We start from the raw sequence: 12,442 nt of genomic DNA, 5'->3' as shown, positions 1-12,442 counted from the left end.
AATCTAATTTTGCATTAAACAATCAGTGCCTAAAATAATTAGGATTTCATTTAGAAACAGTTTTAATACACTGTTGGTCAATTATATTAACAAGCATTTTGTTGGACTTCAATAGGCACCAAAAGCTAGAAAATTCTTTATTTTTTCTTTTCTCACTGAGATGCTTCACAGAATAAAAAGAAAAAATTTAATAGTAAAACAAAAAGGAGTTTTGTTTTTAATCAAATGAGCAAAATAATGGATTTCAGAAACAGTGACACTTCAATGGTAATAGATTTATTCATGTTTGAGTTCACCCAAAATTAGTTTTACTCATTTATTTTTCCTCTTTCAGTTTGTCTTTGGGCAATCTTGTTTCATTTCTTTAAGAGGCAGAGAGACAGAGACCTTCCATGCACTAGTTCACTGCCCACACACCCACAATGACAGAACTGGGCCGACCTGTGAGATGGGAACTGGGTGTAGGTCTCTCATGTGATTGGCAAGGACCTAACTGCTTAAGATGGCCCTTGTGCCCCCAGGTTTGGTATCAGGAGGCCCCTGGGATGAGACCCCGCGTGACACTCAACCCAGGTACTCGAAGACCAAGGTATCTGCACCAATTAAGCCAAACACTTGGCCCATAAAGGCAATCTTTTTATCACTGTTGAGGTTTTTGTCATCCAAATCTATACTTCTGTATTTCCAAAAAACATATATGTATATTTAGGATTTACAATACAAAGAGGAAATGGTAGTGGCATCAAACTAAGCAGAGAAATGAATCAAGATGTACTGCTATTTTTTTCTTTGCTCAAACAATGGCTTTAAAGTGTTTTGGGGCCTGGCGCAATAGCCTAGTGGCTCAATGCTTGCCCTGCATCCACTGGGATCCCTTTTGGGCACCAGTTTGTACCCTGGCACACTACTCCTGAATTTGACAGGTTCAAAGTAATATGTTCTTAGGAACAGGGCAAGAAAATGAGTAATGGTATAGCCTATGACATCCTCTGACTGGCTTCAGTGGCCTAAATATCACATAGCAAAGTGAAATTCAACAGGTTCCTTCTAACAGAAAGACACTTAATATCCCAAGCATATAATCATAGACATATAATTGGATTAACTTTTTAGAGTTTCAAAAATGACATTATATGCCAAAAGCAAAATAAGAAACAACTTAACCATTTCATGCCTCACTTGAAGTCCAAGCAGGTGTAGGACTAAAACTAGAGCCATAATATGTTCAAAAAATAATTCTGTGGAAGCATTTGAAAAAATTTTATTTATTTGAAGGGCAGAGTATAGAGAGAGAGAGAAAGGGACAGATAGAGAGCTATCTTACATTTGTTGGTTCATGCCCCAAATGACAATGACCATGGCTGGGCCAAAACCAAAGCCAGGAGCCTGGAATTCCTTCTGGGTCTCCACGTGGTGGCAAGAGTCCAAGTACTAACACCCTCCCCTTCCACCTTTCCCGACACCTTAGCAAGGAGATGAACTGGAAGTAGAGCAGTGGGTACTTGAGCTGGCACCCATGTAAAATGTTGAAGGCAGCAGCTAAACTTGATAAGCCACAATGCCAGCCCCAAAATCTGGAATTTAAAACTTTAGTTCTTAAAATTCATTATTATGGAAAAATTCTACAGTACATACCAAAAAAGTACAATATATAGAAAAAACCCTAAAGTTTAGAGTATTAATTCCACAAATTTTACTCTCATGTGGCTTCACCTACTATAATCTCAATTTTACCCTGACCCTTCCCTTTTTCTAGGTATCAAATTATGCCATTTCTAAAGCAAAACCTTATCCTTTTAATCAATCATTGTTAGATTTTGAGGTTTTATCTCATTGTCTTTTAAATATCTATGCTGATGAAAGAGAAAATTGGTGGTTATTGAAGGCAAAGAAAATCTGCATTTTTAATGAGAAATTCCATATTTCTCATATCTAGACAATGGGCACCGCTGACGGAGGAGATGGATCTGACATGACAGTAGTCACTTAGTTCAACAAACATTCATTGGCCACTAAAGCTGGAGCTAGGTGCTGGATATACAAAAATGAGTAAAACAAACAACCTTTCTCTGGAATATGTGAGACTGACATATAAACCGGAGGCATTAATATGATAAAGAAGAGATTAGGACAATGGTGTTGTGTATGTATGGGGTGGGAAATAGAGAACAAGGCCACTCAAACTACATTCGATAGCCAAGACAGGATTCTGGAAAGAGAAGACAAATGAGAAACACTGCAATATATATATATATATCCAATAAATAAACCTAAAAATCAAGGTCCTTTCAAACAGACTTCCTCTATTTAAGTGACCAGGGAATCAGGGAGGAGACTTCTCAATGAATATTGTCTGAAAAGCTAACATAACATCAAGAATTCTGAAAACAGCCACTACAGCATACTTGGTGAGGAATACTGAAGAGAAAGGGGCCTGATCTCCACTCTCAAGGTGGTAAGAAACCGCATCAGGAAAAAGGAAATGTACATTACAAACCCTCACTGTACTACAGTTAACTGAAAGTAAATAAACAAAATGGACCACGTATGCCCATACCACCATACATCAGCTTGGAGTTTAAGAACTATGAGCATCTGGGGTTTATTAAAAGCAACAGTGAGAAGAGAAATTCTTGCAAGCTTCGGAAAGATAAATTACTTTGCACAATGAGATCAGGAAAGATTGCAATCTGACCTCCATGGCAATATAACAAGTCAAAAGACAGTGAAACAATGCTTCAAAATACTAAAATAAACAGAATCTTACATCCAGTGAATGCATTAGCTGAGAAGAGTAGAATATAGAATTTTATAATATGCAAGAGCTTAAGGAATTTACTCCCATGCCCTTCCTCAGGAATCTATCAGAAGAGCTGTTCATACAAAACAGAGAAAGCAAGAGAGGGAGGACAGGGAACTGAGAAAACACGACTTCCAAACATTCTGTCTTAAAAACAGCCCTGAAGGAGGTGCTTGGTTAAGACGGAGTCTCTTACCAGGGTACAAGATTTCAGTTCCTGGCTCTGGCTTCTGGTTCCAGGTTCTAGATCTCAGAAGGCAGCTGTGATAGCTCAAGTCACTGGCTTCTTGCCAACCACAGAGCCCTGGATTGAATTCCTTGTTTTTGCCCAGTCCAGTCTTGACTTCCTTCTCCACCTCTTATTAAAAATGGAAACACCTGGCCCTTAGCTTATTTTAAGAAAGTCAAATCAAGTGCCAGCATGGTGGCACAGCAGGCTAATTTTTCACCCTGTAGCACCAGTCACCCATGTGGGAGCCAGTTCATGCCCTGGCTGCTCCACTTCCAATCCAGCTGTTAGTTTATGGCCTGGGAAGGCAATGGAGGATGGTTCAAATTCTTGGGACCCTGCACCTATGTGGGAGACCTTTAAGGAGTCCTAGCCCCCAGCTTCAAGTCAGCCTAGCTTGCTCTGGCAATTACAGCCATTAGGGGAATGAACCAGTCAAAAGAAGACCTCTTCTCTTCTGTAAAATCTACCTAAATCTTAAAGAAGAAGAAGAAAATTCAAATCAGGGGCTGGTGCTATGGTACAACAAGTTAAGCTTCTGCCTGCAGTGCCAGCATCTCATATAGACACTGGCTTGAGTCCCAGCTGCTCCACTTCCAATTCAGCTCCCTGCTGATTTACCTGGGAAAGCAGTGAAAAATGGCTTGTTCTTGAGCCCCTGAACCCCCATAGGAGACCCAGATGAAGTTCCTGGCTCCTAGCTCCTGGCTCCTGGTTCCGGCCTGGCCCAGCCCCAGTTGATGTGGCCACTCAACAGAAGATATCTGTCCTCCTCTCTAACTCTGCCTTCAAATAAAGAAGTTTTGAAAGACAGTGAAAACATTACAAAGGCATTCACTCGATTTTTTGAAACAGTGAAATATGTCACATGCATCTAGGTTTACATAGCTATATTTTTATGGCCATCTGACAAAAAAAAAGATTTCAAGAGGTTTTCAACCTTACCTGTAACACAGCAGCAAATAAGTACACGACTACGAAGATTACAGTCAAAGAAGTATGGCCACTTTTCATCAAATGAATAGTATAGAGGAATATTAAATGTCCAGGAATTACCAAAAGCAGTAGAACTTGGGCAGACTTATTATTTACTCCTGTAACAGAAAATGTAAAAGTCATTCAAATAAAATCGTATTTTGGCTAGTAGTAGATCTTAGTTATTATAATTTGAGAATTACTTTCTTATTACTACATAGAATTAAAATTCAATTGTAATAAATTTCAACTATTTACAATGCACTTCATTTGAATTTCCCATTATTTGTTATATACTAATTACAGCTGGTTGTTTAAAATTTGCTATGAAGAATACTGGTCAGAGTTTAACATCTTTCATAAAAATAAAGAGACGATAAAAGAGAAAACACAAAATGCTTAAAGTTCTGTGACATTTTAACTTTATTCCTTTAAAGTTCTGTCACTGATATTGCTGGGTTAGGCATTTCTTTTTAAAAATATTTTAAAGACTTTTTATTTATTTGAAAGGCAGAGTAAAAGAGATAGGAGGCAAGAGAGAAGTGATATGTGCGAAGCAGGGCAACAGAAAAGGGGAAACAGGAAAGAGAGAGAATCTTCCATTGCTGGATTACTCTCCAAATCACCACCAACAGCCAAAACTGGGACAAGGTGAAGCTGGGAGCAGTAACTTCATCTTGGTGCTCCACATGGCTGACAGTGATCTAAGCACGTGGGTCATCATCTGCTGCTTTCCCAGGTGCATCAGCAGGAGTCAGATTGGAAGCAGAGCAGCCAGGACTCCAACTGGCACTTTGTTATGGGATGCCACCATCACAAGCTGTTTACAACACGAGCCTGAACTCCTGTCATTAAGGCAGAACCCAGCCTGTCTCTTACAAACTGTCCTTGTCTGTCCTTTATCAAAATTCACTGGATTGGGGGAATGATGGTGCTGAACCCACAAGATTCTAACCACGATATTCAAGACGTCATTTGCAGTGCTAGCGCTGTGGCACAGCACAAAGGATCCTGCCTGCAGCACTGACACCTCTTATGGGTGTCAGTTCGAGCCCTGCCTGCACTCACTTTCTTTCATTACAGCAATGTCAGTGATTGGCTTTCTGCGCATTTAGTGAGCAGACCTGGAGCAGAGTTCTACAGCAATACCTCCACCTAGCATGGGGTTGTTGATCTATAACAATGTGGGCCCTCAATATTTTTAATTTTCATTTTATTGGGATGGGAAAGACGAAACAACAAGAGATTTGCCCTCTGTTGGTTCTATCTGGAAATGCCTCTAACAGCCAAGCCTGGACCAGGTTGAAAGCTAAGAGCCTGGCACTCATCCTGGGTCTCTGACAAAGATGGAAGGATCCAAGTACTTGAGCCATCACTGCTGCCTCCCAAGGTGCACAGTAGCAGGAGGCTGGAATCAGAAGTGCAGCTGGGACTTTACCCAGGCACTTTGATCTAAGACGGGGAATGTCAATGGTGTCTTAACTGGTTTGGCTGGACAGTTCTGATCTTTATTCAATGCCAATAATCACACTTACTTTCACTGGCAAGGGGAGGGGAATGAGAAGGACGTTCTACACTGTAAGGTTCTACATTGTGGCCTTAGTTTTTCAGTGTCTGCCTGACAGCAATAACACACTGTTTCTTGCAACTAAGATTATCCGTTTTCGTGTTTTAGAATCAAATGGCTAAATTCAGAAGGGCCAAAAAGATTAACATCAGAAAAACAGAACAGATCGATCTCCCTACATCACTCAGCAAGGCTTTGTCGTGCACTTTTTTCCTGAGAAATAAACGAGATAGTCCTGAGTGAGGAATAGAAAATTACAGAAAGGACCTTTAGAAACTGATCTTTGTTCATGGAAATAAGCTATCTGAAACCAAACAGCTATGCAACTTGCATATATTCACACAAACAAATATTGCCTGCCTATAGTTTTAAAGAGCAATAGTCTCTGGAATAAAATATACAACAATCCACAAGCACATACCTGGACCAAAAAACGTTCTGAATGGGTAGTAACAACCTTTGGGTTCATCAGGCAATTCTCCTGGAATGCTATGTAAATGCAGGTAGGTTGAAATCCTGCTAGCCTGAATGGCCACCAAATTGCCACCAATACCTAAAAGGAAAGGGGAAAAAAGTAGTTATCCCCGTATTTTAAACTTGGATAAATTCAACCAAAACCAAGTCTCTTTCTGTCATATTCCAGGCCATGAGAATATGGTTCTTCTGACATGCTTATTCTCACTTATTTAAAGTTGAGGTGTGTGGAAGGTCTCCCGGATGTGATGGACTGGGAAAGCCCCTAGTTAGGGCCAAGCTCCAGCCGCACAGACGGACAAATCACTTCACTGGGGAAACCCATTGGACCACAAGAAAACTCCCCCTAAAGAGAGACAGCCCTCAGGGCACAGTGTGTGCTGCACGATGCCTGTCGTGTGCTCGCTCTCTCTCTCTCTCTCGCAGCAAATTCAGTGTATCTAAGCTCACTCAATCTGACTGTTCTGGTGAATTCTTAGCCTCATTTGGTTGCTTGCCATGACAAGTTAGGTATTCCAAAGGCATCAAATCATTGTTATGACAGATTCATTAGTTTTTCAAACATGACTGATACAAAAGCAGACCAGAGCATATAATTTATAGAAAACCACCATCACAACTAGATCTAAAACTAGGTAACCAGATGTTCCACATCTGTTACCTTATCGAGAGGAAAAACAAGATGAATGCATTCAAATAGGTAAGATTGATGCTTTGCTTCTCAAAATGACTTCAGGCACTGAAAAAAAAATTACCTGGATTATGCTCTCACATACTAAGGTGGGGAGGTTGATGACAAATAAAATCCATTCATTAAAATGCACCGTAGGGCCCGACAGCGTGGCCTAGCGGCTAAAGTCCTCACCTTGAACACCCCAGGATCCCATATGGGCGCCGGTTCTAATCCCGGCAGCCCCACTTCCCATCCAGCTGTCTGCTTGTGGCCTGGGAAAGCAGTCGAGAATGGCCCATAGCCTTGGGACCCTACACCCCTGTGGGATCCCTGGAAGAAGTTCCTGGTTCCTGGCTTCAGATAGGCATAGCATCAGCTGTTGCGCTCACTTAGGGAGTGAATCATCGGATGGAAGATCTTCCTCTCTGTCTCTCCTCCTCTCTGTATATCTGACTTTCCAATAAATAAATAAATCTTTAAAAAAAAAAAAAGGCACTGTAGACAAAGTGAAAAGACAAGCCACAAAGGTATGAGAATAACTTGAAACATACAGGGGAAAAATGGAATTAAAAATTAAGTATTTTGTTACAAAAAAATCTGGCAGGGAGGAGAATTTAACAAAATGGATGTAATCCTTTATAGCAAAATAAATTTATCTTTAAATTCCGTTTTCCACGATCATTCTGATATCTCTAAAAGGCTAGCATCCATAATATACAAGGAATCCTTATACATAGAAAACAAGAGAGTCAGATGGATCACAGACAAGGCTAATGCAGACTGCTAGCAGGGAGAGGAGGCGACATTCAACACCAGTGGGCATCCAGAACGAGCAGGAAAGCCCCATCAGTATCAGCGCATACTTATCTGGACTGACACATTGTTAGATGGAACACAACACATGGCAGTATATGGGTGAGAACTGAGAAGCTAGAAAGAGTGTAAATTGTTATCATCTCTTTGGAAAACTCGTTGGCACTGCTGATGTGCAGAACCTATAATCTAGCAATTCCATTCTCAAATAAACAGAGAAATGCTTGCTTGTATTGCACCAACTGCATGAATGAGCTCTCAAAGAAGCACACAATCAAAGGGTCTGAAAATGTTAAAATAAACTCCTGCAGGATTCCATCTTTCTGAATATACTGGCAGCAAGGGATATTTTTGTACTAAAAGAGAAAATCTAACAGGCTGTCTGAGTCAGATGCCAAAATCCAAAAATTTTAATGACATCACAGAGAATCCAAATACAGCCATCCTCCACTGAGAACATCACCCACTGCTGATCCAACCTGCTTGGCAGTAAACAGATTCCCCTCAACAACAAAGGTGAGGTTATCTTGGCTCTTCTTAAATAGCCCTATCTGGTTGTTGTTAGGATAACTTTGCGTGATAACTTAGGATGTTTTTTATGAACCAGCAATAAGTAAGTTACTATGCAGAAGCCTAACCCTGCTAAGCCAAATCTAAGCAGCTCATTGGTTTATATGACCTGCATAATACCTGATACACAATGAAGTAATGATATTTATTTCATCCTAATAATCCTGATTTGCTACTGCAGGAATAAAATTTTACTATTTTTTTAACCACAGGAAGAAATATAAGTAGGAAAACAGGGAAGTATAAGCTATTGCCCCCATACACATTTTCAGATAGATTTTTGTGACAACACACCAAAAGCCAACAAATTTGATACATTTTAAAACAAATAATAATGACTCGGGTCCAGCGCATAGGATCAGTGGCTTGATCCTTGCCTTGCATGAGCCAGGATCCCATAGGGGCACCGGTTTGTGTCCTGGCTGCTCCACTTCCCTTCTAGCTCCCTGCATGTGGCCTGGGAAAGCAGTAGAGGACGGCCCAAAGTCTTGGGAGCCTGCACCTGTGTTGAACACCCAGAGGAAGCACCCGGCTCCTAGCTTTGGATTGGCTCACTTGCAGCCACTTGGGGAGTGAACCAGCAGATGGAAGATCTTTGCCTCTCCTTCTCTCTGGAAAGCTGCCTCTCTAATAAGAATAAATACCTCTTTTGAAAAATAATAATGACTTGATTTTAAGCAAAAAGTAACTTCATGATTTTCTCATCACATCTCATTTACTAAGTAAAAAATTTATTAAAAGCAAGTGCTAAAGTTAATTTAAAATGCAGTTCATGATAAATGCAGTATATCCCAGGGAGTTTTAAAAAATTTTCTAGACGAAAATAAATTTCTTTAAAAATATATATTTAAGTCATGTTGATGAGGTGGAATAATTAAGGCACATGAAGGCCACGCTGCTTTCTGGGAAATCTGATGCCGGCTCATGCCACATGAATTTGAAAGCTACTCACCACTTACAAATCCTGCAGTGGCATTTAAATTCCTGGAGCTCTTTTTCTACTCTGAAAAAAAAAAGATCTAACGTTTACTTCATAAGGATGTTGGGGGAATTAAATAAATTGCCTACACAAGGACAGTTAGCACAGTTTCTGGACACAGAAAAGGCTCAACAAATGTCAACTATTATTATTAATAACAAACCATTCACACAAATATTATAATTTTGACTTGGTGTTATCTTAACTGTAGGTAAGACAAAGTCTAGGAACGGTATTATTCTTCCTCTCATGTTGTCTTATTTAAAAAAAACAAATAAGGAAGAAAAGAGAATCTGCCTTTCCAATAAAAATAAATGGCAAGAAAAAGAATAGAGAAGACTAGATAATCTGGGACCCATATTTTAAATCATCATTTAATTTGCCTTCTGTTAATAAATTTTCTACCAGAATTTAGTGATGATTGTTTAAACCTCTGCCAGCACGCCAGCATCCCATATGGTTACTGGTTCAAGTCGGGGCGGTTCCACTTTTGATCCAACTCTCTGCTAATGGCCTGGAAAAGCAGCAAAGGATGGCTCAAGTTCTTGGGCCCCTATATTCACATAGGAGACCCAGAGGAGGCTCCTGGCTCCTGGCTTCAAATCAGCCACGCTCCAGCTGTTGCCTCCATTTGGGGAATGAACCAGCAGATGAAGATCTGTCCCTCCTTCTCTCTGTAACTCTGCCTTCCAAATACAAATAAAACATGAATCTTTAAAAAGAAGTTTGAATTTTCTCAGTCTAAGCTCCTTTTCTGAACTAAAGTTTTAGACAAGAGTATTGAGGTATTAAGCTGTACCCACAGTATCTGTGCCAGCTAGAGGTAGGCCAGGGGTCTGAGCTGGAGTAGGAGCGGGGGTTCTCCTGAAGGCCTTTGGCGTTGGCAAGCAGCCTATGCTTTCCCATCCTTTTAGCATCAGACACATCAGGATCTCTGATCTGAGGGACCAAAGCCCTGGGGTACGTGCCCTGGCTTTGACATACACATTGCACGTTAGGCCACCTAATCTCCTGACTCCTGCACAATGAAGAGGAACCTACACACTGCTTATTCCAGTAGACCAAACTCAGACCTCAAATACCTCTTCAAAAGGCAAAAAAGTAAGTAAAAAATTGCTACTGCCATATTGAGACTATTGTATCTTAGGCAGACATGTGTTTTCCTGCCTCTTCTTGATTCTCTCTGGAAGCTGCTATTGATAGCACTCCTTAGAAGATTTATGATTGTCACATGAACTTTAAAAGCCAGACTGTTGTTTCAGGGAATTTGACATGCACTTCAGAACAAATTCTACAGCAAGTACTAAGGCTGTGGACACTCTGCCTGAGGCAGTCAAGGACCTCCTCCTGGCCCTAGATTCCACACTCACAGAACAAGGAGGAGCCTGTTTGGTGATTAATGGAATCTATCATCTCTACTCTAACAATAGTGTGTTCTCTGAAAGCAACATTCGAACGTCTTTACACCCAAGCTAGATGACTTTACGATCTACACAGGGACAATCATCACCCAGTGTTTGAGAAATGATAAAATACAATCTTCCCTTTTTAAATAGCATTCTACCAGCAATTGCTTTCTATTTAATTTTGTTCATGCTGATTGACAAATCTGTCCAAAAATCCAACAACTTCTCAGAGTAATGACCACAACGGGGGAGGGGGAGACACAGCCATTAGCACTAAATGGACATTCTCCAGGCTTTGAGGTGGACCCACTAGCTGAGACAGATAGATGCTTCCAAATCTAGCATACTCAAGGCCTACACTCCTAAACAGCATGATGAAACTACAGAAGATGTGATACATCTGTATCCTCCTTCAGCCCTTAAGATGGAGGTCAGAACTCCCTGAGAGGAGGGACATGCAATGGGACAGGCATGCAGCTGCCTTAGGGTCACGAGTTGGAAGCCACACTTCCTCTACCCTATGTAATACTATCTGCCTGCCAGTCCAATGATCTCTTCCCTAGGATGCACTTTCCCCTCTCTGGGGACCCAGGAGTCCTATCATCCAGGCTCAGTGCTCTCTCTTCCCACGGTCACAGGATGGAAGGCAGAAACATTTCTCTCTCATCTTTCCCCTCCCAACCCACTCCATCCTAGCACATGGCCCACGTGTGGCTGTGATTTCCTCACCTTTAAAATAAATTTTATAAATAAAAAAGAATAGTGAATAATTGGCAGGGACCGATGCTCATCTGACAGGGCCAGTAACTTGTACCACAAACTGAAAGTAAACCAATAAACCTTAGAAATAAAGAGGCAAGAGCAGGTACACTACACAATACAACAACTTCTGCAAAGAGGGTGAACCAGTAAGCTAGTTAAAAACAAAATAACTCTTAGTAGCCAACCACAGACTTTGTCCATTGTACTCTAAAAGGAGGATCTAAATTATACTGAATATACATACAAAGAAAATGCTTGCATTTAGAGGTGCTTTTCTTCTTTTACTTTGGGGGTTCTCTAACATTCTGCCTAGATCTTGTCAATATACTAAATAAGTAGAGACTACAGAATGCTTCAATGCAGAAAGCATTCACTGCTACGCTTGAGAGTATTCACTTATGCCCCATGGATTCCACTGGACTGACTGAGGTTGAAGAAAAAAAACAAGTGACTAACTGGGAACCAGCATTAGGGCACAGTGGGTTAAGCTGCTGCCTATGACATCAATATCTCATGTGAGTCTTGGCTGATGCACTTCAGATCCAACACTCTGCTGATGTGCCTGGGAAAGCAGTGGAAGGTGGCACAAGCATCTGGGCCCCTGCCACCCATGTGGGAGAACTAGATGGAATTCCTACTCCTGGCTTCAGCTTGGCCTAGCCCAACTCCAGCAGCTGGGACCACTTGAGGAGTAAACCAGCACACAGAGGATCTCTCCCTCTCTACCTCCGCCTTAACAATAAAGTAAAACCTTTTTTTTTTTAGAACAACTAGTTGATTTGCTGTAGTTCTCTTCTAAAAAAAAAACCCCACAAATTTGTTGGTAGAATTTCATAAAACATTCGTTGGTAAAACTTTATACAACTACTTTCATTACTTGTATTACCACATAACAGATAAACAAATATGATAATAAGTCAAATAAACTGCTAGAAACACTTTATCATCTTTTTCTCTGTATCCTCACTGGCACCACGCTGCAGTCCAGGAAACAGACACCAATATTACACTTTCACCAAATGAAAAACAAAATGAAATTAGACTTTAGAAAGATATCAGATAAGGTGAATACAATTTAAAAATAAACAATATAATTAATGAAGGGACTAATGACAGTTTTAACTTCTCATGGTCTCATCATCATCAGTAGTTATATTTTTAAACTGCAGCACAATTCTTACTTTAGAAGAGCTT

The 12,442-nt window shown here is 40.6% G+C and overlaps 1 protein-coding gene across 1 annotated transcript in view; it reads right to left on the bottom strand.

Moving 5' to 3' along the window:
• The window catches only part of LOC121166894 (solute carrier family 41 member 2), an 82,351-nt gene that overhangs the window by 19,470 nt on the left and 50,439 nt on the right, over positions 1 to 12,442 (bottom strand). Inside the window, exons 8-9 of the mRNA XM_040996218.1 lie at positions 5,993 to 6,124; positions 3,975 to 4,123 (exon numbers count right to left, since the gene is read on the bottom strand). Of these exons, the coding sequence (XP_040852152.1) occupies positions 3,975 to 4,123; positions 5,993 to 6,124 (281 nt within the window). The remainder of the gene's footprint in view (positions 1 to 3,974; positions 4,124 to 5,992; positions 6,125 to 12,442) is intronic.

The sequence above is a fragment of the Ochotona curzoniae genome, unplaced genomic scaffold (assembly GCF_017591425.1).
Source record: "Ochotona curzoniae isolate NIBS_2020 unplaced genomic scaffold, NIBS_Ocur_1.0 patch26, whole genome shotgun sequence".
In the NCBI taxonomy this organism is placed as follows: Eukaryota; Metazoa; Chordata; class Mammalia; order Lagomorpha; family Ochotonidae; genus Ochotona; species Ochotona curzoniae.
Note: the sequence above shows the minus strand (reverse complement) of the source record. Positions and strands in the feature narration are given on the sequence as shown.